Source organism: Falco naumanni, chromosome 5 (assembly GCF_017639655.2).
Source record: "Falco naumanni isolate bFalNau1 chromosome 5, bFalNau1.pat, whole genome shotgun sequence".
Taxonomy (NCBI): Eukaryota; Metazoa; Chordata; class Aves; order Falconiformes; family Falconidae; genus Falco; species Falco naumanni.
The window spans coordinates 35048121-35075916 of record NC_054058.1 but is presented as its reverse complement, the minus strand read 5'-3'; the positions used below and the strand labels follow the sequence as shown (position 1 = coordinate 35075916).

The 27796-nt window shown below is 49.0% G+C and overlaps 1 protein-coding gene across 2 annotated transcripts; it reads left to right on the top strand.

The window, feature by feature from the left end:
* The first annotated feature begins 3688 nt into the window (after positions 1-3688).
* On the top strand, positions 3689-26933 carry CSNK1E (casein kinase 1 epsilon). 2 transcript variants are annotated; one of them, XM_040596953.1, is made up of 11 exons: positions 3689-3938; positions 8055-8142; positions 14139-14249; positions 14412-14560; positions 15249-15477; positions 21847-22017; positions 23360-23508; positions 24012-24204; positions 24294-24433; positions 24828-24893; positions 25529-26933. In XM_040596953.1, exons 2-10 carry the CDS (start codon positions 8067-8069, stop codon positions 24858-24860), a joined length of 1251 nt encoding a protein of 416 aa, XP_040452887.1. In that variant the 5' UTR covers positions 3689-3938; positions 8055-8066; the 3' UTR covers positions 24861-24893; positions 25529-26933. The 2 variants fall into 2 exon arrangements, with proteins under 2 accessions (XP_040452887.1, XP_040452886.1); XM_040596952.1 differs by having other exon boundaries at positions 25414-26933.
* Positions 26934-27796: the final 863 nt, after the last annotated feature.

The window sequence follows — 27796 nt, the reverse complement described above, 5'->3', positions numbered from 1 at the left end:
GCATGCTCTGGATAAACTGTTAATGTTTTGAACAACTCTGTTCTGGTCTGTTGGATGTGTCAAGACACAGGTACCTGCCTCCTCAGGAACCTCTACTCTTGAATTGTAGGTGGAAATGAATTTGTTCTCACTTCTCATCTTTTCTTGCCTTCACTGGCCTTGCAGAAGTAGAACTTCAGCACAGAGCTGAAGTTTTTGCTGCTCTTTCACTGATCCTTCATGCTTTCCTACCACAGGCAAGTCTCTCTGGCTTTGGTCTTCAAAGCGGTATGTCCCTCTCCAGATAGTGGGTGAAATGGGATTCTGCTCATTGCAGATCAGGCAAGGCTGCCAAATGTGACCTGGCAGTTCTCTGAGGTCTGCTAGGACACTGGAGCTCAGCTTTCCCGTGAGTTTTACTAGGTGCTATGAGTATCATATACCACGGCTCTGGAAGGCCACCCAGCAGTGACTAAAAAGGGTAGCTCTAGCTCTAGCTAGACCTGGGTGCTCATGAGGTATCCCCCCTGGATACATCAGCCCACAAGACTCAGCTCAAGACACATTGCCATGGGTTCCCTCTACAGTGCTGCATCGTGAGCACTGGGGACTGCCCAAGGACCTTCCCACTCCAACAGGACAGCAGCCAAAGGGTTTGAAAGCAGAACCACACCATGTAGCCCATCTTCTGCTTGCCTGCCATCAGCAGCAGCACTCCCTGGATCATCTAGGGATGTTTTGGCTATGTCTGAACCCTGTGAGAGGTAGACATGAGGTATCCCAGGTGCAGGTCCTCCAGCTGCTGAGCTAAGAGTCTTGGCTGGAGCCTCAACTCCCTTCCGTGCTCTACATGCGAAGATCCTTCCCAGGCAAACCAGGGAGAACGAATGAAGTAAGGCCTCCTGGGGTCTCATCCTGGCATGGGGTTTTGAGTGCAGCTGTGTCTCCCTGCTGGGTCTGGGAAGTTACACAGCCTTCCAGGTGCTGTTGTTTAAACAAAGTCTTAGGGTGCCTTTGTTGTTGTATTCTGGGGTCTAATACAAGGCTAGACCTGAGGGGATGATAATTTTTGAAGAGGTGCACGGAGAGGAAAAGGTCCTTGTGGCTACTGCTGCACACCAGTTTGGTAACTGGAGAGGAATGGAGATGACCCAGCACAGATTGTGAGCATGGATTCTGCCTGTCCCTCAAACTTCTTCCCTTCCCTTCCCAACCCTACCCAACCCCAACCACTCTCTAGCTAGGGTCCTGCTGCTGGTGTTGTGTGTTAACACCTAATGTTTTTAGACACTGAGGCAGGAGTTACCTCCTGTACCACTGGAACACTGACAGTCCTGGTGGTGATGGGGTCCCCGCCATACTGGCTGCTACACGCATAGCTAAAACCAACAGCCCCTGGCCCAGGCTCCCTAATACAAATCACTCCGTAAGAGGTGTAACTAGGCAATGCTTGGAGAGAGGAAGGTGGGTGTTACTAGATCACATGGTTAGCCAGGCTAACAGCACTAAAAGCTTGATTACAATTCAATTAAGGGAATGTTTCTAATTAAAGAGTTCTTATTTTAAGTCCTAAATGATTAAAATAAAGGTAGCCGAAGTGTCCGTACACATTTTCTGGTTTCATCCCCAAGGGCTGTGTCTATGTTTGGGATTTCTTTAAATTCCCTCCTGCTGCCTCAGCCAGCAACAGGGGGAGAGCTGGTGAGGCTACCGTCCCCCCAGAGCCTGCATCTGCCTGCCAGGCAGGGTCACCCCAAACTCAGCTCCCACTGGCCACACTGAGAGCTGCCTCTCCTGGGATCTGATTCAGATCCATCCTTCCAGGAGCCCTCTCTGTCACGGCCCATCTCGCCCAGTGCCTGCATGGGCCTGCCACTCACAGCAAAGTTGTGAGCAGTGTTGGGCTCCAGCAAATTCCCTCTCGGCTGACATGCACCCACCCAGGGTAGGAGGGCAAGCCCCCATCTGGATTTGGCAGTGGCTTTATTTAAGGTAACTTTATTACCTACCTTCCCATCTGTTTGCTGTTACATAAGTTGTGAAGCTACAGAGATTCAATGAAGCATGTGTAAGGAAATGTCATTACTACAAAAAACTCAATTAAATTCTAACTTCTCGGAAGGGAGACAAAGTTCTGTGATAAAGCTGGCCCAGCAGTGAGAGAGGGAAACAGCAGCGGTTCCCGAAGGTTTGCATAAACCAGGGACTATTCCCAGGTCTCAGTGGCCCATCAACTCAGCGTGGGCACTGGCTGGCAGCGGGATTCAGAGCGTTGAGGCCCACCATCTTGGTACAACTTGAACCTTTCTGCACCACACAGTGGGGGCAAGCTGCAACCCGGCCTCTGTGCCAACAGCCGGTGCTTGTGTTGTGTACTCGAAAGCTGACATGCGAGTCCCAGCCTAGACGCATCACAGGGCTGGCCTGGTATGAGGGCTCTCGAACTCTCCCTCACCATGCTTATCTCCTCCACTCTTAGCTCAGCTGCAGGAACTGGAGTTCTTGACTTTGGGATGACTGTGCTGAAGCAGCCTCTCCCCAACAAAGCACCCTGGTGCCTGCAAAGCTTGGCAGCATCTGGCTCTTGTTCCACAGGACCTACTGCTGTTCCTTTCCCTCTCAACCTACATTGGCTCCAGCCTCCCTCCACACTCAAAGAATCACCGAATGCTCAGGGTTGGAAGGGGTGTCTGGAGATCATCTAGTCCAACCTCCCTGCTAAAGCAGGTTCACCTAGAGTGCGTTGCACTGAATCATGTCCAGGCAGGTTTTAAAAGTCCCCAGAGAAGGAAACTCCAAGACCTCCAGAGAGGTTGTGGACTCTTGACTCCACCACCGCTTCGGCTCCCAATGCTCACAATGGCACCTCACTCCATCTTTGCTTATCCAGCCTCAAACACATGCCTCCCAGGAGCCCCCAAACACTTCCCCAGCCTGGGCTTTGTTCCTACACTCCCTGCAGGTCTGGTACACCCTGGCTGCCTCCCCCCGACTCAGCTGGCCCTCTCTGAGCTGATCTGGGACTCACTGCAGCACGCGGTGGCTGTCTGGCCCCCAAACGCCCCATGGTCTGAGGGGTATCCCCAGCTTTGTGCTTGTCTCCTGGGTGCCCTGTGGACCTCCATCCATCCACATCAAGGTTTATGTGCGTGCCAACGTTCGCCTGTATGTGCAGGTGCTTCACCAACGGGGTGCCCCTGCTCCCGAGGGGCGCGGGCTGAGGAGCCCTGACCCTCTCTGTGTGGCTGGGGCGACTCTGACACCTCACGACCCATCCTGCTGGACCCCTGCTTGCCATCTGCTGCCATCGTGGCGGGACCCGATGCCCCTGCATGAGGATCGCCAAGCGGGGCCGAGGGGCGATGACCCTACTGTGGTGGCAATAGCACCATACTGGGGCTGCCCCACTGCCCCCCCCCGCCGCTGTGGGGTGCCACAGGTGGGCTGCTGCCCCACTCCCCCTCAACACCCCACTGAGGAGAAAACTTCAGCCGGGAGCCCGGCGGCCGCTGAGGGGACACGGCCCCCAAAACCAAAACCCACCCCGTGTGCTTGCGGGGAGGTCTCCCCCTCGCCGGGGCTGACGGGGGCCGCCGGGCTGCAGGGCGGCGGGAACGGCGGCGGGCGATTGCGCCTTTAACGGCGGGCGGAGGAGGAGGAGGAGGAGGAGGAGGGCCGGGGCTGCGCTGGGTGACATCAGTGGGTTTGGCTCTGGGGCTCAATGGAAACTGGGTGAGCGCCGGGCTGTGCCGAGCACACGCCGGCTGGAGGGGACGGCGAGCGGGCGGGAGGCGGCAGGCAGCGCCGCGCCGCGCTGAGCCGAGTCGAGCGAAGGAGGGACGCGCCGGGCACGGCCGCCACCAGCCCTCCCCAATCCTCCGTCATCCTTCCCGCCGCGGCCGCCTGGCCCCCTGACAGCTGGCGGAGCAGCAGCCTCACACGGCCCCCTTCTCGTCAGGGTGGGTATGGGGGGCGCCCGCCTCCATCTTGGGGCGCAAACCCCGGGGGAAAGGCGGCCCCTCCGGCTCTTTGTGTGCGCGGAGGGAGGGGGAGGGGGCGGGGGAGGGGAGGGGAGGGCAGGGCGCGATGCGCCGGGCCGGGGCCGGGGGGGACAAAATCCCCTTTGTGGGGGCGCGGGGAGGGGGTCTCCCCCCCCCAGCGGCGGCGGATTTGGGGGGGGCTCCCCCTTCTCCCCCTTCTCCCCCTGCCGGGGCCCTGTCTGCCGGCGGCGCTGAGGCGAACGGGGATGGGGTGCCGCGCCGGACTGTGCCGTTCCTGGCGGGGGGGCGCGGGGGTCCCCGCGGGGGGCCGCCCCCTGAGTGATTTAACCCCCCATCCTTGCCGCTTACTGATGCTCCTTGTCTCCCTCCCCAGCGCCCCACGTCGCTTGTATCAGGGGGTCTGCCTCTGGCGGGGGGGGGGTGTGTGTGGGGCTCGGTGTTTCCCTTTGTGCGGGGCGGGGGGCGGTAGAGGCGGGGGTCGGTGGCCGCGGCGGGGGGGGGGCGAGGGGAAGTTCAGCGCCGTTCCCGGGGGCGGCTGCTTTTTGTTACCTACCCGGAAAAATAACAGCCCGGGTAACGCTGTTTTCGCGTAGTGTTTTGCCTGTAGGGGGTGGGGGTGTAAGGGACATATTTATTATTATTTTTTTTGTGTTCCCCCCTCCCCCCGTTTTCCTGTTGTGGCTATTTCTTCATATGTAGTCCAAATGTTCTGTGCGTGGGGTTTCTCCTCCCCCCCCCCCCCCCCCCCCCCCCCCCCAATCGCTTTTGCTGCTCTCCTTTTTGTAAGTGTGAAAGGGTCTGGAGGGGTTTGATGTTTTGCATTTCAATCAAAACGTAATTTTTATCTTTTTTTTTTTTTTTCCTTCCTATTTTTAAGCCAGTTCAAATTATTGTTTTGCCAGCCTCTTTCTTTATTCCCTTCACACACACGCACAAAAAGCCATGTAAAGCCTTTATGGTCTATGGGCAAAGCAGCTCCTGCTCCCCACACCTCCACTGAAAGCTGGAGTGGTGCTGGGCTCGGCAGCCTCCATTATGGAGCCGTGGGTTTGCTTTTGCCTGGCCTTTGCTAGCCAGGGCATCTTTTCACTCCCGATCCCCTCAGGGGGGGCCGAAGTGGCCCTCCTGACCCCCCACCCCGAGGTGGTCCCTGCATCTTTGGTCGCCATCAATGCTGGCACAGTAGCATGATATCAACTCTTATCGTGTGTTTATATAATGGCCTTTGTGCCTGTACGTGGGTATTTTATATTATATAAAAGGGGATTGGTGCAAAATGGTGTGTGTGGGGAAGCAGCACTGGTGGCTGGATAGTATTTTTTTTTTTTTTTTTGCTATTTTATTATGAGGCTCTGTAGTATATTGTAGGTGTCTGTGTAATGTTGGATATTCACGTATGCAAACGCTCATGCAGAGCACACACTCGCTTTGAGGTTGTATGTGTGTTAATCCCTTATGGAAAACTAAATGGTTTAACTAAATGATTGCCCTGCAGCCCCTGGGAATGCTGCCTTGGCTGGAGAGCGCAAGAAGGGTGGCGGTGCAGGGGGGGTTAAGCCTGCTGGGGGGGTTGGCGGGCAGGAGGGAGGGGTGGCTTCAAAATTTTACACATATAAATAATATATAGAGAGTAATACAGATTTCATATATAATCATACAAATTTTATATGTAACATTTTCTGTCTTGTAATAGTAGACCGTAGATCAGATGATAAGGGCGGAAACTGTAGATGATGGGGGTATGTGTGTGAAGTAGAAGCAAATGTGGTAGATGTTTGAACTCCTGGAGCAGTTGTTAGGGGGTGGGATGTGTTTCCTGCCCCCTTACCATGAATCCAGGCTGTTGCTCTGTGGCTATCCTCCACCCAGGTTTTCTAAGCACACTTGTGTGTGTGCTGGGGGGGAGATAAGGCAAAATGACAGCTGTGCGAGACCATGATTTTTCACTCCATTATCCTGCTTCCAGCTTCCACCCCCTCACCCCGGAGCATTTTTTAGATTCCCCTCTGGAGCCTGTTGCTTAATCAGCTAGAAGGGCTGTTGCCTCTTTGTGTGAGAAGCCCTTCTTAACCTGGCTCCTGCCTGTCCCAGAAGGGTGGGACCAAATTTAGGCATGGAACTGCGGTGTTTTAGTGCAGTAAGTGCTGTGCCCTGGTGTGGAGGAGACCCCACCGGGACCTGTTGCCCTGCCTCTGTGGCTTGCTTGGCTGTGCTTGCCCCGGCTGGGAGTTGAACTCGAGTGGAAGTGCTCAGGGTTTGCAGGCCTGGGCAAACACGGCCATGAAGGAAGGAGGTTCAAGAGCTGTCTTCCTGGCAGTGGTGTGACGGGTTCCCAGGGACACAGACCTTTGATCGTTTATTGGAGTAGGAGTGTAAGCAAGTCAGATGTATGTTAATGTGGTTATACAGAACAGCAGGCAGCGGATAAAAATCATGTCTGTTTGCTGTGCCCTCACCCAGGTACGCCTGCCTCCTGGTTTGGTTCCCAAGGCTCTGCCTACATTCCTTGTAGTAAGAAAGTCAGAAATAGCCACAGGGTTTTGTAGACTTGAGATGCACAGAAACCCACATGCATAAGTAAATACTAGGTGAGGGGACTCCACCTCCGAGTGTTTTGTGTGTGGTTTCTGGTGACTGGAGCTCTGCTTTCAGGGTTCACAATGTCCCCTGAATACCTTGATAGGATTATTTCCCTGTATGTCTCTGCAGCCCGTCCATTCCTCTTTCTGTAATCCCATCTCCTGGGGCAGGAGAAGCAGCTCTAGGTTTATTGTATGCCCAGAGTCCTGTAGCTGGGATTATTTTTTTTGTGCTTGTGTCTCACAAGGCCATTCCTCCTGTCTTTCCTTCAGTGATGCTTCTTTCCTACTGAGCTCCAGCAAGGGAAAGTTCCTCTCACCTACTTGTGAAAACATGAATCATTCCTCACCTTTCCTGTCCCCAACAGGCTCTGTGTCTGCATTTTGTACGCTAATAATGTGGCATTGCATAAAGTAGGATTGTGGCAAAACCCTCTAAAAGGAGACACGTTGGCTGTCTCAGGAAGAGCTGCAGTTAGAATTAAGTTGGTGGCCATGGAACGGGTGAGGGAAACGGGGCTGTTGAAGGGGGAGCTTCTGGAACTATGTTTGGCCAAGATGTTTGCAGCAGAAGTTGAGGTTGGCAGGGAGAACAAACTCTGTGGCTGTGATCCTTCAATCGAGTTGGTTTTCTGTGGAAGGTGAGTAGGCTAAGCCTGGGCTTGTTCATGGGGTATAGCAGGTCAAAGGGTTAGCTAATCACCTCAGGTAAAGGGATGAGGAAAGGCCTGACCTGCTAAAAACAAACAGCCGGCACACCTAGGTAGGCAGCAGAGAGTGAGAGGCTCAGGTAGACCAAAGGAGGCTGTGATCCCATCAGCAGAAGCATATGAAGATAAGCAAGTGGTGTTCTAGTCATTGCGTGCCTTGCAGGGTTCAGTTCGACAAGATGTCTCCTCCCTGTCCCTTGTGCCAGCCCCCGCCTAGGGGTGACTGACGGAGTGGCTTGCTCCTGGCAGTCTGTCTGGCTCTCAGAGCCCTTGGGTCCTGTGCTTCACTGCCACTGAGGTGCTAGTCTGGGGCTGGACTAGAGAGTGCTCCTTCTCACGGGGTTTATTGTGCCTGTCCCTTCTGGTGTCTCACGAGGCTACCGCTGTCTGGGTGCCAGGCACTGTAGTTTACAAGGAGCAGTACCATCTCTTGTCACAGTAGTGTCATCACCCACCGAAACCTTCTTAGGAGGGATTTCCTGTGTCCCCCCCAAATCAGCGTCTGAACAGAAACAGTGGGGAAGAGATTCCATCCTCCTTCATTCCCATGATGGGAACATGGAAAACATGCTTGAAAGGGTCACGTTCCTGCAGCATTTTTAGCTTGTACTGTCCCTGGATATTCAAGAGACCAGGAGAGGTGACAGAGGCCTTGTAGAAGATGAAGTATTTCAAGATTAAAAACTGTACCCAGCCTCTAGTGGGGAGGTCTCTACTGTACTGTCTTACATGATTCACTTCCTGTTTCTGCTCTGACGCTGCGCTTTCTGTGCTTCTTTTCTCAGCACGACTGAACCATGGAGCTTCGAGTGGGGAACAAATACCGTCTGGGCAGAAAGATTGGCAGCGGTTCATTTGGAGACATTTACCTAGGTGAGCATGAGTCTCTGTCCTTCCACCTGTAAGGTTGTTGTTCTCACTTGCGTCATTGTTTTGGGGCTGTTTTTCTTGCCTGTTGATATTTGTGTGTGCCATGTAAGGTTGGAAGTGGTGGAGAGAAAAAGAGCTTCAAGGGATGCTGCTAGCTGCTGCCAGTCTTCTGATGACAGAGAAAGTGGGATGAGCTCAGCTTTGCCTTGCAGATATGAGAGACACAGTGGTGGTTGATTAGACTGGTTTAGATTTGGACTGTTCAGGGCATATTTGTCATACACCCTTATTGCAGCTCTCTTGCTTCCTTTTCTTGAGCTTGGGTGTGTGGGTATAAACTGTTTACAGAGTAGATGGTGGAAAGGGAGGAGATAGCTGTTCCTTCAGGGTAGAAGTAAAGTTTTGGGAAGATTGGTAGTGGAAGAGGTGGTCCAGCACCTGTGAAAGAGAGTCTGAGACCAGGAGGTCTAAAACAGGTCAGGGAGGGTAGCCCAGTTAAAAGTCCTGGGGCCCAGATCTATTAGATCTGTAATGGGATTTAGAGTTAATATCTGGAAAGACCTGAGCTGGGAGCTCAATGGACAGAGCTCATGAGGCACTGGGTTTCCTGTTACCGTGGCAGGTCACTTGGGGAGAAGTTCTTCCAAGCCAGCATGCTGATGTGTAGATACGTTCCCTAATGCTTTGTCTGATGATGTTTTTATTGGTTCAAACCATGTGGGGCCAGAGTGTTGAGACTACCCAGTAGCCTGATCGATCCCTCCATGGAAGCTGGCGTGGCTTTACCTGTTGTCTAGTTCTCACCACTGCCTGTTTTGCTGTAGTCTTGCAGGCCAGTAGAATGATTGCCCTCTCCCTTCTTGGTGTTTGCACCCTTTGGGTATTTACAGATGGTCATCATGTGCTCCTTGACTCTTAATTTGCTCAGCTGAGTTGTGTTTTGCTTCCCAGTACATCCACCATTCCTCACTCTTGCTGCTCGTTCAGTTCTTCCCATTTTGTCCATCTGCTGAGCAGCTTGAAGCCTACACAGCATTAGAAGTCCAGTGCCTGGCAGTGAAGGGCTACCCTTGAGTGATCTGTAATGTGATGCCTCTGCACAGACTGCTTTGGGTCTCCTTGGCTTCCCCCATCATCAACACTGTATCGGGTAGCAAAATTGGCCTTAGCGCACTGTCAGCTGTATTGTGGGAGATCTCTTCTAGGATGTGCAACATCTTCTCATCCCTCCCTGGGTTCCTTTTGTTGAATACCTCTAATCCAGATTACTTTTCCCCGTGTTTGTAAATCACCTTCTGTTTTCTACCTCTTGCTTTTATTTCCAGTTCCCTCTTGCTTTATTATTCTCTCTTGATTGGTGTTGGCAGCCTCTCTTGATTAAGTATCCTGTGGGAATAATCAGTAACAGGTTTTGTTGCCACCTTTATCCAGGGCATGAACAAAGATGATAAATAATGGATCTGGGATCCCAGTCCCACCGCATGCTTCCTTTACAGCAGCCTACTCCTGTATGCCACTCCTCTGTGGCCCTCCAGCCTTAGTGTCTCTTGACAGTGCTTTTAATTCCCAGGTGCAAGAGATTGAGAGGTGTTAGCCCAGACACAGCATTTTCCACCTATGGTGGGGCTTGAAGCCTTCCAGACCCTCTCTAGTACAGTATAAATTGCCAGGATATTGCAAAACATTGGGGTACATGTGGAGAAAGAGCAAAACATTGGCGTGTATGTGGAGAAAGAAGGGAGGTACTGATTGGAAAGGCCTGATACTGTATTTCTCTGTACGATGTAAGAGATCGTTCACCTGTGCAAAGGGGACGTGGCAAACAGGCTGTGGTGAAAGGGTTGTGTCTGCCTTGCCTGTAACCAAACAACATGAGGGGCAGAGGAAGCCCCAGTGCCCTAGCGTGGCGAGGGCAGCAGAATGCCTCCAGCTGCCGAGTTCAGCCAAGTTACTTGAACGCAGTATCAAAGCCCTTGTGATGTTCATTGAGGTGCAAGCCAGTGTGTTTTGAAGCAGTGATAGCGAGACTTCTTGGAGCCTGGGTGACTCCCCAGCCTGGAGGGATCAGGCATGTAGTCTCTGATGCTGCGTCTGGAGGATGCTTGTGCTCATCCTGTCTTCTCATGGTCTGCTCTGCAGACAGAGAAACTCATTCATGAGGACTTCTCTCCTGCACCAGATTCACCTCCCAGTTCTCTCTCCATGATGGTGTGGAGACAGAGCAGGGACAGAAAAGCCTTTTCTGTCTCTGTAGGTGAGCATGGTCTCTACGGTTTATCCTCAGCTTCTCTTTTTCAGGATGTTAGTTTGTTCACCTGCTCTGTAACCAGCAGCTACTGCACGCTGTGCTCCTTGGAATTTGTTTTGGGGCTTTCCTGCCAGAAGGAAACTCTAATTTCTACGTGGGCAAACACAAAGGATGGATATCTGTTAATCCTTAGCTGGGTCTTAAAGCACAATGCCTTGCTTCCATGCCCTGCCTCGGGGGATAGATGTGCTAAAGGGGGATGTTCGCCCCATGTTGGCTTGGGAAGGTGAGAAATGAGATCAGGCTGTCCATGGGCCTTGGCTAGCCCATTTGCCTTTAAAAATGCTCACTCAGAAGAGCAAACCCCAGTTTGCAGAGGAACTGCAGAGACCTTTGGGCTGCCGGAGGAGAGGTGCTTTGTCAGAGGTGTTGGCCAAGAGGCAAGGCAGGGTTGCTGAACGTGGTAGGAATCTCCGGGCTGGGATGCACACTGGTGGTGGAGAGGAGCTGGGCAGACAAAGCATGCTGGGACCTGGGCTGGCTGGGGACAGTTCCTGGTGGCAGGCTCCTCCCTTGCTGGGCGGGGAGTGCCTTCCCTTTGTTTCCTGGCCTGTTAACTCTCTCTCGCCCTGTCTGACTTCTTCCATCTGTTCGCAGCCCTCCATTCTTCCCGCGCCAGGCTGTTGAGAGGGGAGCCGGCGGTGGGGAGAGCGAAGGGCTGTGCCTGTTGGCTTGCCCGGTGCGCAAGGAGGGTGGCGTTTATTGTATCAGACATGCAGCAAAAGGCTTCCACGCGGAAAGGATCCTGTTTAGCCGGTGACATCCTCTGTCCCCGGGGCTTGTTTCAAACAGCTCGTGATGAATGAGTTGAATTTGTGCAGCCCCCACAGCAGAGCGAGACTGGAGGTGGATGTTAGAAATTATCCCCAATCCTACATACGTCTCTCAAGTGGCTGAAGCTAGGCAGGCTCTACTTCATTTGTCTGAAACGTGATGCTTTCCAGTCTGGAAAGGGAGCAGAGAACTGTTGCGTTTGTACTTGTATCTTTAAAAAAGGTGGTGGTTGAAGTGTGGAACAAAGGATCAGAAAGACTCTTGCCCTTGAATTCCTTCCTCACTTGTGGTGGTCTCAGTCTGGGTAGATCTTTAGCCAAGAAATGGTAGAGGGAGCAACCTAAAGACATAGTGGGTTTTGGGGAGAGGGTGGGGTGAGCCTGAAGTGTTCAGTCAGAGACACCCTCAGCAAAGACTGGCTCGCCATTAGGTCTGATTGGTCCTACTTTTGCTGTTCCAGGCCACAGGGTTTTGTTTCTTCTAAGAGACTAACACCTGTGTTTGGGCTATGTAGAGTGTGGGGCTGAAGATCATGTTGACCATTTGAATGGCATATTCACATTTTGCAGAATCTAAGTTTTCTTGATACTTGCACCTCCTTTCCCTTTTCCTGCTTTATATGCTGGCAGATAACACTCCCCATCTGCAGACAGCCTGGTGGATGGATGCTTCATCATCTTCCTAAACATGCAGGGTAATGTGGAGATGAGAACTCATTCATCTTTCCACTGTTCAGCTTCTGGGGGTAGGGCTCATTCGAAATGCTAATACTGCCAGAAGTCTCATGAGTGCTCCTCAGTGTTTGTGGGTCAGCAGGTAGATTAGGAGAGGTAAAAAATCCCTTAGGGAACAGACGAGGCTGCTGCAGAGGATTTGGAGGAAAGTCTTGTCAAAGGCAGGGGAAAGAAAGAAGGGGAGGAAGCACTCATCTTTTTGGATGTCCTGGGTCCATGCTGAATGAAGGCTAGTGATTGAACACTGATGTAAAAGGTAGATACTAGTTCAGGGCCATGTTCTTACTGTGATCTGAGCCCCTTTTCCTTCTTGCACTCCTAATGCTTGTAAGAAGGGCCCTGTGGGGGAGTAAAGGAAATGTAGAGGCTTGTTTTGCTGGTGAGCAGCTTTAAGTTGGAAAATGACAGCATCTTTCCAAAGTAACCATTGGACAAATGGCTCTAGCTCTCAGGATGGCTTTTTCCCTTTCCCTTCTCCTGGATCTTGAGTAAAAACCTTCATTAAATTCATCCCATTGCTCTTCCTTCTCCTCCCTCGGAGCACCCTAAATAATTCCTCTCCCTCCTTAGTGTTTACAGCCTTCAAATATTTGCAGACTGTTGTCATGTCCCATTCTTCCTCCCCACCCTTCTTAGCTGTATCTCTTGTCTATGTTACATATTTAGCTCTTTTAATCTTTCTTAGTAAATCAATCCCTCTAGGCCCCAATCGTTTGTGTTCCTCTCTTACAAATTCCTAGCAGCTTGTCTGTCTCGACCCGGTGCTATAGTATCTAGATGACGTCTTTTTGCTAGCAGGCAGCTCTTGGCTAACTTTGAAGAGTTCTGGCTTGTACAGAATGGGAGATGGATCTCTTTAGGATCCAAGAGGGGAAGGAATCCAGTTGTGTAAACATTTCCTTTTTCTCTTTGGTCCCTGGCTCTGGAGGCAGTGTGTGAAAGAGGTTGGATAGAGAGGTGTATCCACAGCTGTCCTTGTGGACTCTGAAAGTCTTATCACAGGGATCAGAAGGAACGAATTAACCAGAGCTACCAAGGCTAGCTATGGGATATCTACAAAACATCACCTTTGACTCCAGCTCATGTTTGACATGCATATTCTGGAGCAGTTTATTTTATGACAGTGTTCATAAGTCATTTGTGATCAGAGCTGCTCTCTGATTTGTGTTTGAGTGGAACTTTTAATAGTTCCAGATACGAGGAAGGGCTTGTCTCTGTGTGTGAGGCAGGCATGGAAGGGGAGAAGAGAGAAGCAAGTCTTGAGTGTCATTCCCGTGACCTGTGTACAGATCTTAATTCTTTCCATTTTAGGATGATGTGAAACATCTGGAATCCTCTCAGCTAGTACAAGAGATAGACCAGCCTGTTCTTCCTTTGAGAGTGCACTTTGGGACCAGAGTGCTGGCTTTTGTGGCTCGTAGCTCCGTTCTTTTCAGAAAGGAGTGCGTGGGGGGTGGTGGTTTTGTGTCATTGCAAACTATCTAGCGATACCTTCAACAACGGCATCAGAGTAGCTTAATTCAGTACTGGATTCAGTTCATTTCTTCATGCTTCTAATTTAGGATATAGCAAATGTTTATGTGTTGGCAAAAGGTAAAGGTATTATTAAAGCTACCAGGAGAGGGAGAAGCTGGAGATTGGGAATTGTCTGTATTGAGCAGGTCAGGGCTATGGAGAAACCAGAGGTAGCTGGGAATGTTAACAATGTCTCCTCCTGAGCTAATTGGCTCTGTTGAAACGATGTACCTGAGGTAACCAGTGATTTTGTTTGGCAAGAGGTATTCCATATCACTGTCTGGGGGGCTGGCTTGGGTTCAGGGGCTAGGTATATAATAAGCTAAAACTTCCACTCAGTTTAGGTACTGCTGATACATACAGATTGACCTCCCAAAGTCTGCCATTTTTTGAGATAACAAGGCAGGTAACGTACTGTAGGACTGTTGTTCGAGCCTAGCTGCAAGATCAGAGCTGGTTTCCTATTCCTGTGCCTTCCTCTGGGCTTGCCTTTGTAAATGGCAGTGCTGGAAACTGTATGAGGTTGAAGCAGCTGAATCTCATTTCTGTCACAGAGAATAAATTTCAGGGCAAATCTTAAGGTTTTGGCATCTGTACAGGCCTTGTAAAAACTGTTTAGCTTCAGTGGAAGCTTGCACAATCTTCATTTCACCCTCATTTCTATGCAGGAGCCAATATTGCGACTGGTGAAGAGGTGGCCATCAAACTGGAATGTGTCAAAACCAAGCACCCCCAGCTCCACATTGAAAGCAAGTTCTACAAGATGATGCAGGGAGGAGGTGAGATGGGGAGGAAAGGATGGGGCTGGAGGAGTGGTTGAAGAAGGAAATTATTCTGGAAGGCCTTAGAAAGGAAATGATTTGGTGTTACATATGATCTTCTCAGCAGGGGATGCAGCAGTTTTCCTCTGTTCTGTGAGCTTAATCTTTCTCTTTCCCCAGTGGGTATCCCCTCCATTAAGTGGTGTGGAGCAGAGGGGGACTATAATGTGATGGTGATGGAGCTCTTGGGGCCCAGCCTGGAAGATCTCTTCAACTTCTGTTCCCGCAAATTTAGTCTCAAGACAGTTCTGCTCCTGGCAGACCAGATGGTGAGTTTCCTCTGAAGCATTTATGCCTACTCTTCTTTTCCATGCCTTTCTTTTTTTTTCTCCCCGCACCCCCCTTCCCCCATCCCCCCATCGCCTCTGCTCAAGAACTGCTATATCCCAGGCTTTTTTCATTTAGCAGCAAGTGGTTGCCAGGTTTCTATATCTTAGTAAAGATGGGGGTCTGGAACCTAGACACCACTGGCTTTTCCTGATCTCCATCTCTCCTTCCTTCTCCTGCTGCTCACCCTGTGTTAGTGTTGCATGCATAGATGCTTTTGTCTGCATGATGAATGATTGGCATCACTACCTGTCTCAACTGAACTGCCCGTGTCCTGGCTTTAAGACCCTTAGCTGTTCTGGACCCTCTCCTTTCCCAACCTGGTTAAGTTTGAAAGTTGGCTAGTGTCAGTGCTGAAGCTCGAAGTTTTGGTCTGTACAAATCTGCTTCTCCTCCTTCCTTGTGCTGCTGACAGTGACCTCCCTAGATGGAGGACTGAGCTGGTGCGCAGGGTTGAATTCAGTCTCCATCTCATTCTGTCTCCAGAGGGTGTCTATTCCTTGGCTGTCATCTCAATATTCTCTGTACTCTCACAGGCCATTGTCCTGGAAAGGGTACTGTTTTTAACAGATGCAGTTATGGCAAGTTTCCTTCTTGCTTGTCTCACTATTTATTTATTCCCCATTCTAGATCAGCCGTATTGAGTACATTCATTCCAAGAACTTCATTCATCGGGATGTAAAGCCAGACAACTTCCTTATGGGCCTCGGCAAAAAAGGCAACCTAGTATACATCATTGATTTTGGTTTGGCCAAGAAGTACCGAGACGCCCGGACCCACCAGCACATCCCTTACCGGGAAAACAAGAATCTGACTGGCACAGCCCGTTACGCCTCTATCAACACCCACCTGGGAATTGGTGAGCCTACTGTTGCCCCTTGGTGGGGCTTTCCAGGGAAGGTCATGTGTCCCCAGAAGGAGGGGGCTGGGTTCTGTGCCTGGCTCAGCTGCTGACCTGCCTCGGGCAAATAACTTTTAACTGTTACGCCTGTGTTACCTGTCCTGCCTTTTGTGGCACTCTGAGCTCCTAAAGGCAGAAACTGTCTACCAGTACGTGTTTGTGCACTGCTTAGGACAGTGGGGGGCCCTGTTTAGCATCAAGGTGGTGACCTCTCCGACTCTGCTGCTACTGATTCTGGCCTTGCGCAATTTTTGCAGGCTGATTAGATACATAAAGGAGACATTCACAGGCATTGAGCCTTTAGGGATATGTGCCATTGAAACCTTTCTTGTTGGCTCCTGAGTGCCTTACTCTGTAGGTGTCGGAGCTGGAGGATACAGGCACACCGCAATATGGTGATATTCCTGTTACCCACCACTGAGAATGGGGACAGTCATGTGCTGGAAATGTACAAGAAGCTGAAATGAGGGGAAGCTTCATGATGCCTGGACAACCAGGTTTTGTGATTGAGGATTGGCTGTCATGGGTCTTCAGATTATGTGTGCGTCTGTGAACCACACTGCCCTGTTCACCACTGAGGGAGACTGAGACAGCTTTAGGGAGGTAGGGCTCTGCCTTTAGTGTCTATGGCTAGTACTGTGGGATGAAAACTAGACTGGGAAAGAGTCCTGAGTTCAGCCGAGTATTATTACACTGGTGATAGCCATCATCCCAAGTTTTGTAAAAATCTTGTGTGGGTTAGTACCCACAGTGCTTAAACCACCTGAAGTCACCCAAACTCTTGTCCTAGGAATGAGCCCCTGATGCACAACACCTGGTTGCTGTGAGGAACAGTGAAAACCTCTTGCAGTTCTCTCTTTCGTTCCCTGAATGGAAAATTCTCTTTGGTGTGTGACCTCTTTCCCCTGCAGACTTCAGCTAAACTTTGCCTGTCCACAAGTGCAAAGCTTTCATAGTTACCATAGGGTTCATTCTGAGCAGGTGGACTTTGTTCCACTACTGATTGGCAAATCTGAAGAGCAGAAACACTGAAGCTGCCCTGCCTGCAGAGCTAGGAAAGTAGCTGCTGTGCTTGTAGCTCTGTATTTCTGGGAGACCTTCTGAAATGCGTAAGATGGGAATTGGAAAATAAGAGCAAGAAACTCAAACCTTTTAAACTAGCAGCTTCCACAGGATTTTGTGTCCTCATTCTTCCTAGGGAAAGCTTCCTAGTCTCCCCTCTTGCAGATGGTTTCTCAGAAATCTGGAGTCAAGACTAGAACCTGCAGAAATTAAAGCAGTTTGCCACCATCTTCCTTGCTTAATAACTGTATAACTGTAGACTGAAAATGCTTTATTTATATCAAAATGGGGAGTGTTGTGCATTGAGAGTGGGCTGTGATCTCTTGACCTCTTCCGTGTAGTAAAAATAGTTCTTGTAGAGCTTTCCGAGTTGGCCTTCTGTATTTTGGCTTGACCTGCTTATATATAACTGACTCTCCATTGAATTCTCAGTCAAGATTTCCACAGCCATGGTAACTGCCACAAGGAGACATGCACAAAATAATTCTCACTACTATGTCTGTCGATTCTTTTGTGTGTGCCTGCTCTGTATGAACAGATCACGAGAGGCTAAATGTCTGGTTGTGGAGTTGGCTTTTTTTTAAAGGATGTTATTATTCATTCCGTCCCGACTTAGCCCTTTACTACTGGTGCTTGGCTTGTGTATCAGGATAAAGAAACAATGTCTGAACACTAATCCAAGGTCAAATTGCATATGCCATCAGTCTGAGCACAGCCGTCACCCTCTTCATGCCCTTTGCTTTGGCAAGGTCTGGGTGTGAGTTACTCTGTGCAACAGGTCTTGGGTGTATTATCTCCGCGTTGCAGCTCATTCCCCTGAATGGCATAAATGTTACTTGTTTTACACAGAGGACAGGGGATGGGGGTGTCAGGGTTGCAGCTGGAGTTCCAGTTTCTCAAGACCTTGCTACAGGGTGTATGACAGACATGTTTGTGAGTTAGCAGCGTTGCCGTGTGAACCATCACTCTGAATTTTTTGATTTTTCAGAGACTAAATTCTCTGTCTTAATGTTACATTAATGTGGTTTAGGGAGAGGAAAGGAACCAGGTGCTGGGGTATTCATGTGACAGGAATAGCAAATGAATAAATGCCTTTTATTTGAATGTGCAAGCTAAGGATTGGGCATTCCGATGTCTGGAGGAAACACATTCTTTTCCCAGTGACTGCGGGGAAAAAGTTGGAGGCAAGATTGGGGAGGGTTTCCACAGCTGGAGACTTACTGTTGGAGGAGTCATTGGATTGTGCAGACTTTGGTTCACGCATTCCAGTCAATTTTCACATGCTCTGGGAATAAGAGTCCCTTGCACCCTCAGGAGCTTGTAAAGTCTGAAATAGAAGATGCCCAGGGGTGCCCAGGAGACAGCCTTGCAAGAAGCCTGGTGGGCTCTGTCTGGATAACAGGAGGCAGGGGGCAGTTCCTCCTCAAATGCACATCCTAGATGGCATCAGCGTAGGCTGTGCAGATCATAAAGTTCTTCTCATCTTGCCCTTTGTCGCCCATTCCAGACTTCTGTGTGTTTTTAAATGCTGTTGACATGCAGTGGGGAGAGGAAGGGGAAGTGTAGTCCCAGCATGTGGAAATTCAGATCTAAATATGTAGTCAGGAAAACATTGCTTGGTTAAGACTGCTTGCAGCTGAGCTGGCTCCAGTGAAGACAGATGATTCCTAGGGAGTCCTGCATGGGAACAGCATCACTTTGGATAGTACTGGGGTGGAGGGAAGCACTGTCCTGGGGGAGCAGGAGGCCCTTTAGGCTGCAAAGAAACATGTTTTTTCATGAACTCTGTGTCCAAGGTAACCAGTCCCCTCAGTCTCCTGTCTTTGCCCAAGCATGTCTTCCCCAGGTAACTCACAGTCCTGCTCACCCTGGACACTGCTGCTGAGGACCGTGCTTTGGGAAGGGAGTGAGGGGGTGGGCTGGCTGGGAACCTCCCTGGGAGCAGGACGGAACTGGCAGGAGATTGCTTGCAGGGTGTGTTGAGTTTGAGAGGTCTGCTGGGTTGTGTGGGAAGGCAATCCTCTGTTTTCTGTTGGATGGGGTTTTGTGAGTGAGGGAGGAAAGGATGAGTGTCTTATAAAAGTAGCAGTCCCCTGTGTGTTGTAGGAGAGCTGAAAAGCTGAAATGAAATGGAGAAGGGAGTGTGATGTGGTGTCATAGGTCATGACTGTACAGCTTCTGGACTGACTCACCCTAGGCATGCATTCATGTCACTGTGTTTCTCTTTTCAAACGATGAAGTGAGATTATTTTTTTTTCTTTTTTTCCTGTGTCCCAGGAATGCTGTGAGAGTTATTAAATGATTGTCAAGCTTCTAAAAGAGGAAAGCAATGATATTGAATAATGTTTATTTGGTGTGTAGAGGTGATTTTTTTTTTCTTCTAACTCTTAATTACTCCAGTTTTGTTGTCTGATGTTATCTAGTATCTTGAAATTGTTATATAAAGCCAGGCAAAAAAAAAAATAAATTTGGAGATGTGTAGTAGTAACTGAAGATGAAACAAACAAATGGGCTGTAGGAACTGTTGTTCTCTTCAGCATCATCCAAGGTTTAATTCAGGATCTTGTAGTTAGGGTTGCAGGTGAAAGACAGCTACAATGTTTTGAGGTACCTTGACAGCTGTGACTTACCATGTCGGTGCTTCAGAATTGTAATAATTTGAATCTCACTGAAATTGTTTAAGTGGGCTATAGTGACCACATATACCATAGGTATTGGACATCAGGGATGCAATGAAATCAGAGATTTATCATGCAGTATTTTAGTAGTTAGGTGTAATGCTTGCAATTGTTTTTCCTTGATCATGTTGCTGTGTTAAAGCACAGTTAAGGTGTGTTTGCATGCACCTAATGGATGCTAGTGAGCTGTCCAGTTTGACTTTGTAACGCCTCTCATTGCCTCTGGTAAGGGCTTATAGCTTCCCCCACCGACTTAAGGCTCCCTAACCTCAAGTCTGTAACTTTGGCCTTCCTCAAATCACTAGGACTGTGCCTACACAGAACATATCCTGTTCTGGATGGGGTTGGTAGCTGTGCTCAAAGCTGCTGTGCTCCACCCAAGTGAAGGTGTATGGTCCAGCCTGCCCTAAGCAGTGTGGAGTTCAAGCAAGATTTTGGAGACAAGATCCCAATTTATTCCTAAAAGCCTGATTTGCTTCTTCAGTAGGTTTCTCGGGTTCCTGCTTTGCATTTCTGTACTCCTCTGAGGGGTACCACCATGCTGTAGATGAGGAACCTGCAGTTACAGGCTTTAAAGCTACAGAATACATAAGTCAATGGCTGGCAAATTGCAGGATTGATGTTACCCATGTCTCCTGTGCTTTCAGGTCCTGGATGTGTGTTCTGACTCCATTTCCACACGCCTCCTGTCTCGGGATGTAGGTCATTATCAAATATTGTTTAGTTTTATTTACTTGATATGTGTAGTGTGTAATCATGGCCCTCTGAGAGTACGTGTATCCTAACCTTAGGCCAAATGCAAAACCGGGTTTCTTTTTGCTGCACCCTGCATAGCATCTAAATATCTCACAGCCAGTCGTGTAGTTATCTTTGGCAGCAGCCTGATAAGATTAGGAAGTATTAGCCCCTTTAAAGCGGGCAACTTGAGGCAGTAAGTTAGTGAGGCTCAAAAAATTACGTTATTTCTGCATGCTGAAAATAAGACACTTAGGGGATCTGCAGGGCTGCTTTCTCCTCTACTCCTGTCTTGGCATTTCACATGCTTTGACCCAAAGGCTCTCTCCTCCTGGTTATGGAGCGATGAGACCCTCCTTTTCTTTTGCAACCACAATGTTTGTTTCCCCGCCCTCCCCCCGGATATTTTTAACTTAGGAAGCACCCTAGTTCTCAAAACTACTAGGAGGTTATAAGAGAAATGCAGGAGGAAGAAGGATCTGTGGTGACCCACAGCTTGTGTCTGTACATCTGGACATGTAGATCTGTGACCTGCTACAGCTACTCCTTCATCAGGGTTCAGTTCAGCTAGTGGAGGAAGGGGTAGCTGTAATAATCTGCTGGTCTTTGAATGGGGCAGGTGGTAGCATGTAACTGATACTGAGAATTAACCCACAGGCCAATACATAATCTGCAGCATCCTCCATGGCATAGCACTGAATCCAGCAAAATGTGCTATAGTTGTAAATCAATGTAATAGATGAATCTCTTTAGTCTTTACCCTGTGCTCTCCCTCAAGCCATATTTTGGCTGTCTGTTACCTATATAAGTTGTTGTCCTCTTCAAGATGTAAATTACTTTCTCCAAAGTGTCTGTTATATTTTATTTGGGAGAATAAGGGCAAGAGCTTCTTGGCAGAACTTAGAGATGAATTTGTAAGCATGTTGGAGGAGCTGGGAGGAGTTTCACAAGATAACCAGTCAACATTTTCAGTTGCTGCAATTCTGCTTCAGCTGCATCTTGAGCTAACTTGAAACTTAAAATGGGTTGTCCATTCCAGAGAACAAGTTCAATGTGGAATGTTTTTGTTTGGGGAAACAATTTTTTTTCTTGTAAGTAAGCATCTAAAAGCGGGCCCTTAGCATGTCATATTGAGGGCAACTGAGTAGAGTTGGTAGTTACACCAGTTACACAGTCATCCCCTGTTTGGAGGGGAAACTTTGGTTCAAAGTGTACTTCTGTATTCATGCCTCTTTCCTCCACAGCTTGAAAAATGCTACCAATCCAGAAAGATCTTTGTACAGTAATACACATTAGGCTTCTCTAAACTATGAACAAAGTTGTTTACCACAAGAAGGGGTCGCTAGTTCCTCATTTCTGCCTTGTGTAAAGAGTATCAGCAGGTTAATTAGAAGATGAGTTTGAAAGGGTAGTGTTGGGCTTACCTCTTTTAGCTTTGTCTTTTCATGAGTACTTCCATCATGACTAATCCCCTGGGTGAAGTATAAATCTGGGTGGAGAAGTGTAGGTGCCCTTCCTCCGGGAGCAGGCAGTGTCACTGCAGCACTTCTTGAGCTGTTGAATTCTTGTGTGAATTAGGGCTTGCCCAAGTGAGGAGGTAGTCAGAGTAATTATTCATTTATGAAGTGGGTTGGGCTGTGTGGGGAGAGGAGTGCTTTAACTCTTGCAATATGAACATCCCCGCAGGAATTTGTGCTGGAATGTCTTCTGCAAGTTTGTCTATCCATAGAAATCTACTGAAGAACAGAGAGGCGTTGTTTCTTTTGTTCCTTGTGCACCTCCAAAGCTGTGGGGTTGCCAAAGCAGTTTTGGTTGCTACTCACTCCTTGCCCCTTTGTAACTTTTCTCACAGAACAAAGTCGCCGTGATGACCTGGAGAGCCTGGGCTATGTGCTCATGTATTTCAACCTGGGTTCGCTGCCCTGGCAGGGCCTTAAGGCTGCCACCAAGCGCCAAAAGTACGAGAGGATCAGCGAGAAAAAGATGTCAACGCCCATTGAGGTGCTCTGCAAAGGGTACCCTTGTAAGTGCTCTGATCTTGATGGCTGTCTTGTCTGATGTGTGGCTTGCTTTCCTGCTGAAACCCCATGGAGCATTGAGTCCTGAAGGGCAATGACCAGTACCCCCAGACCAGGATGTGCTGCTGACACTAGTGATGAGAAGGATAAGAGACCAGTGGTGATACAGTTCTGGTTCAGAAGTGGGAAATGTTTTTGTGGAGAGTAGAGCCTTGTCTTAGTAAGGGCATGAGAGTGCTGAGAGGGATCTTCTTCAGGACCTCAGGAACAGTCTGGAAGCAAGGTGGGCAGCGAGGTGAGAAGGTGTGCTGATGATCCTCAGTTTTTACCGGATAATGAGGATGAGGGCCAAGTGTGATGAATTTCAGAAATAACCAGACAATGAAGTGGCAAATGCAGTTCTTTGTAGGTAAGCATGGAGTAATGTCTGTGAGAGAAAAGAGAAGGCCTGGTCCTTCTGTCATATGCAGAATACTAGGCTCTGAGCTGACTAGTGCCATGCATCAATGAGCAGTTACAGTAGGTGGTTCTGTGAAAGCATCAACTTTGTGTTTAGTGGCTACTGAGGAAAGCAGATGAGGTATTAGGAATTACTAGGAAAGAAAAGGAAGCCCAAACAGTGTGCATAAACCCATGGCCCACTTGTACCCTGCATGCACTCTGCAGCTCTGGTCCATCCCACTATTTCAGAAAAGATTGGGCAGAACTGTAAAAAGGTCCAGGAAAAGGCCAAAAGGGTGATCAGAGGTGAGATGATTTCTATACAAGCAATGAATTTGCTGGATCCTAGAAAAAAGGTGATTTGAAAGGTGATAGAAATCTACACACTCGCTATGCATCCAGAAATTTGGATGGGAGCTGATTATTTGGTGGCCGTAGTTCTTGTATTGGAAGAGAAACAAAGCTGGCTCCTGCTAGCTTCAAACCAAAATGGTGTCGTTCTTCACACAGCCAGATACTTAAAGCTTTCTCCTCTGTAGCCGTCTACTGGCCACTGCTAAAGACAGGCTACTGAGCTAGAAGGACCTGTGGTCTGAGCTGAGCTTCCCAAAGCTCACCTCCACCTATTTTTAAGACGTGCATTGTTACTGTCCATCAGCAGGCTCTGTGACTTGCTACCTTTTGCTTGGAGAAGGAGCCAGAAAGAGAGAGATGCATGAGCATTTCCCCTGGTAAAACCAGGAAGGGGGTGATCTTGGCCAAAGTATTGCAACTGGCAGCCTCCATTCTTGTTACATAGCTCTGTGTTTGTGCCATCCTGGTCCAGCACGCTGCCGCTGAAAGGTTGCGGTGACACCAGGGGGGTTGGATGGTGTTCAACAACCAAGTGTTCTCTGCTCTCTCCAGCTGAGTTCTCGACATACCTCAACTTCTGCCGTTCACTGAGGTTTGATGATAAACCTGACTACTCATACCTACGGCAGCTCTTCCGCAACCTCTTCCACCGCCAAGGCTTCTCCTACGACTACGTCTTTGACTGGAACATGCTTAAATTTGTAAGTGTCTGTGGCAAAATGGCTGGAGGGACAGGGGTTCATTTGTATCATGGGGATGGGGGAGGAAAGTTGGAAACTGCCTGCCATTTGTACTTGCCCCTGGGGAGCAACTTGAGAAAGGGGAGCAGGCAGAGTGAAAAGGGGCAGAGTTGTTTCATGGTGCTAATTGGGGAGGTGTAGCTGCTGTTGTGTTAGTGAGTGTGTCTGTTGGAACATGTGTGTCAATAGATCTATAGGTAGGTAGAAATAATTTTTTTTCAGGAGAGAACTAGATTTGGAGGTTGGATACAGACGTGGATTGCAGTAATAGCTGTAGCACCGTTTGCTTTCTTCCCTGTTTTTTCATGGAAGAGAATGAGGCCCTTGGTGGGGAGAGAACATGTTTTGGGGATGGAGCTCTGCTTTGTTGGCGTGATGGCGCACAGTTTTTCTTCTGTATGGGGCTGCTACGGTCTCTCCTGCCTGACAGCCATGCGTGGCATGGGGGTTTCTCTCCTCCTCAGGGAGCAGCCCGGAACCCCGAGGATATGGATCGGGAGCGGCGAGAGCATGAGCGAGAAGAGAGGATGGGGCAACTCCGGGGGTCAGCCACGCGAGCGCTGCCCCCTGGCCCGCCTGCTGGAGCCACTGCCAACCGTCTTCGCAATGTCACTGAGCCCATGGCCTCCACCCCCACCTCCCGAATCCAACAGTCCGGTGAGTGGGGTGGGAGAGCTGGAGGAGCATGCCGCCCCTGTTGTTGGCTGGATTGTTGACTCTTGTCTCACATTTCTCTGCCCCAACAGGAAACACGTCCCCCAGAGCAATCTCAAGAGTGGACAGGGAGCGGAAGGTCAGCATGAGGTTACACCGAGGAGCTCCTGCCAACGTCTCCTCATCTGACCTCACAGGGCGGCAAGAAGTGTCACGGATTTCAGCATCACAGGTGAGTCCCTGCTGCGATGTTCGTGGCCTTGGTCTGCTTGTCCTGGAAGGACTACAGGCCCCACAGCAGTTTTTACCTGATCTGCTGGAGCTGACATGAACCTGAAGCTTCTAGTGTGGTGAGGGGAACGGTACCAAGTTACACCTTCACTCTTCAGTTATGTGTTTTCTGGAGGCCATGCTTAGTACTGTCATCTTAGCTCTGCTTTGCTTGGAGTAAGCCTTCATCTGGTTGTCTTCCAGACTGCAGAGATTTGAAGAAGTGGAACAGTAAACTCTTGGGAGGGAGTTGGGAAGGAGGATGTCCTGAGAGGAACACACAGCTTCTCTGTTTTGGTGTCCTCTGTGCCTTTTTCCTCCTCTCCATCCCTTACCTCTTCTTTCTTTTCTCTTAGACAAGTGTGCCATTTGATCACCTTGGGAAGTGAGGAGCAATTGCCACTGGACCAGTGTTTGCTTAGGTGAGCATGCCCTCATGCCTGGGATCCCTCAAGGAGGGAATTGCTGGCATTAGGGATTAGATTAAGGCTTTGATGTTGCTGTGTCGAATTGGTATGTTTCCTTTCCCTTTGCTTTACTTTGAGATTTATTTTTTTTTTGCTTCAGAGGGTTGGCAGCCAAAACCTTGAGGGGATGGATTATCTTAGGTGTGAAGGTAGCTTCCATTTCTCCAAGAGGGTGGGGTGGGTGCAGAAGGTGCTGGGCCAGGGAGCCATTTTGGTAGTTCCTAATGAATGCCTTTCTGGCAGTGTGATAGTGTTGGGGAGGAGGGTGCTGAGTATGTGAGACTTTGCACAGCTAGTGAGTGCCTCTTGTAGAGGAAACAACAGTAGCTGGACAAGGTAATTCCGAGGGGTGGCAGGAGTGTGGAAGAAAGGGCTGATTTGATTTGTTACACTCCAGTTGGCATTGGAAGTGCTGGGAAAAGCCTTTTCCCCTAACATCTCTTCCATTTTTCTCTCTTTCTAATTCTCTTCATAGTGTCTTCACTGTATTTTTCTTTTAAAAAACAAAAAACCCAAAAAACAAACAAAAAACTAAAAAAGACAAAAAACCAACAAAAAAAACCTGACAATTTCTTTTTGCCAACGACGAGGAGTCGAGCTGTGCCCCCACGCTGGTGTGAGCCGTTTCAGAGAGGGCTGCCTGTGTCCCCCAACGTGAGCACCTCCAAGAAGTTGACGACGTGGGAGCCGTGTGAGAACACCTCCACTGCCCCCAGCCCCACCTTGGCCCTACTGCTGCCTGCACCGGTCACCCCCACTTCCTTCTCCTGACTCTGCTCCTGGTTTTGTTTTTTTTCTCTCTCCCCCCCCCACCTTCTTCTGGGTTCTCTTCTCCTGCTTTGTTTTTTTATTATTACTTTCAAATCATGTGGTTTCTAGCCATATAAATTTTGACTTTGCCCTCCTTTTCTTCTGAGGGCAGGGTAGGGTGGTGGGGGATTATTTTTTTTTATTATTATTTTTATTTTTTTTTCAGGAGCCTTGTGGGCCAGGAGGGAATCAGATTCCAGCCATGCTTGATGGTAGAAGTCTGATTTTTATTACTATAACAGAATTTATTTTCTCAAGCATTAAATGAATTTTAAGCTGTGAGGGGAATTGTGGCAACAGTCTAATCATTGACTTGGGCTTCCTTTTCTTGGGTGGCTTCTCTGTGGGTTTTTTTTGCCTGTTGGGAGAAGTGCCAGACTTCCATGATCTGCGTGGCCCTCATAAGCCAAGGGACCTCTATGGAGAGGTACCTGCGCCCAATGGAGGGTGGGAAGGCTGGAGCTGAAATACGGGGAGAAATACACTTCCCATTCCTGCAGCGGGGTCTTTTTTTTTCGTCTGGCTGTGCGTGTTTTTCTATTTTTTATTTTTTTAATTAAAACTTGTTTTAATTCCTGCGGAGAGAGTGTGGGACTTGAGGAGAAGAGAGGGGTGCACAGAAACTGGAGTTTGGTGTTCTTTCAGAGCCATGGCTCTTGCTCTCTCCTTCCCTCATGTAACCTCAAGTAAGATCCACCGTACATGCACAATCCCTTCCTGCCAGATCCCACCCATCTCCCCCCCTCCCCCCCCCTTAGTTGTTTTTAAATATAATTTAGGAATACTCAAGCTGCTTTGTGGCACTTGGGGCTTTGAAACACAATGATTACCACTGCGACCTATGGCCTGTAGCAGACACACTGTCACTGTAGTGTGGAGCCGATGGGTTGTTGGCAGGGTGGGGAGGGTGGGGTTAGTCTTTGTTTTGTTTGTTTTTATCCTTTCTATTTAACACGTTATTTTTCCTCCCTATTTTTTTCCTAATTTATTTACCCCTCTTACTGTCTCTCTTTTTTTTAATTAAAGAGCAAAACTTTTTATTACTTTGTAATTTAAAAAAAACAAAAAAAAACCTGAAGAACTTTGGGGGGGATTTTGTACTTTTTTCCTGTGTAAATATTGGACTTTTTTGAGCTTTATCGTGGTTGTTAATTTGAAGTAATAAAGTAGAAAATGATAAAGTGACGCCAGCATCTGTCATTTCTTCCTTCCCTGGCATCCTTGCTGGGAGTGACATCTTACCCGCAGGAAGCACTGTCTTGTGGCTGAACCTGTTCCTGAGTTCCAGGAACGAGTTTGATCAGAATTACTGGAAAAAAGGCACAGGGCTGGAGTGCCTAAAAATAAATCTGAGCTGATCTCTGCAGTTGCAGCCTTGGAACAGCAAAAGCTATGTGAAATCTGATTCAGGATCTCTCAGTTCCTGGGTTTGAGCCGCTGGTGTCCCAGGCGTCTGGCCTTCAGGAGAGGGATGGGGCCTTTCCATGCTGTTGTTGGCTTTGGGTGTGCACAGAGTTCAACAGAGGTGGACCCTGGGTTTTATGTTTTCTTGCTTTCTTCTATCCTCAAACTTAAATCATGGAGGAAGGGGAAGGAGAGGGGTCAGCGCAGCAGCCCTGAGCACCTGGCAGCAGCACGGTGCCTGATGCAAACATGCTGAACCTCCCTCTAAAGTGCCTGCGGTAGTGTGGTTTGTTTGGGTTTCTCCTCCTTTGGTTGCCTAACCTGTCCTAGCAGTAAATGACTAAATTTTAATACTGATTTATTTTTAAATCGCTGCTCCTGTAGTTACGCTTCCCTGCATTATCCAGATGAGAAGCCTGTTTCTTGCAGGCTGCGTAAAAACTCTTGAAATTGATTTTTCAGAACCACCTGCTGGGAATAAATGGTGGATCTTGGTGACTGCAAATGGCTTCCAAGCTTGTTCTCTGCCAACTGAGCAGGAAGAGCTTCTCCTTTGTTTGCCCGCTGTGTGGGGCTTCCAGCTCCTCAGAGGAGAGAAGATGGCAAGGAAGGAGAAAGAGGAGGGAAGTTCAGGGGTGTAGGGG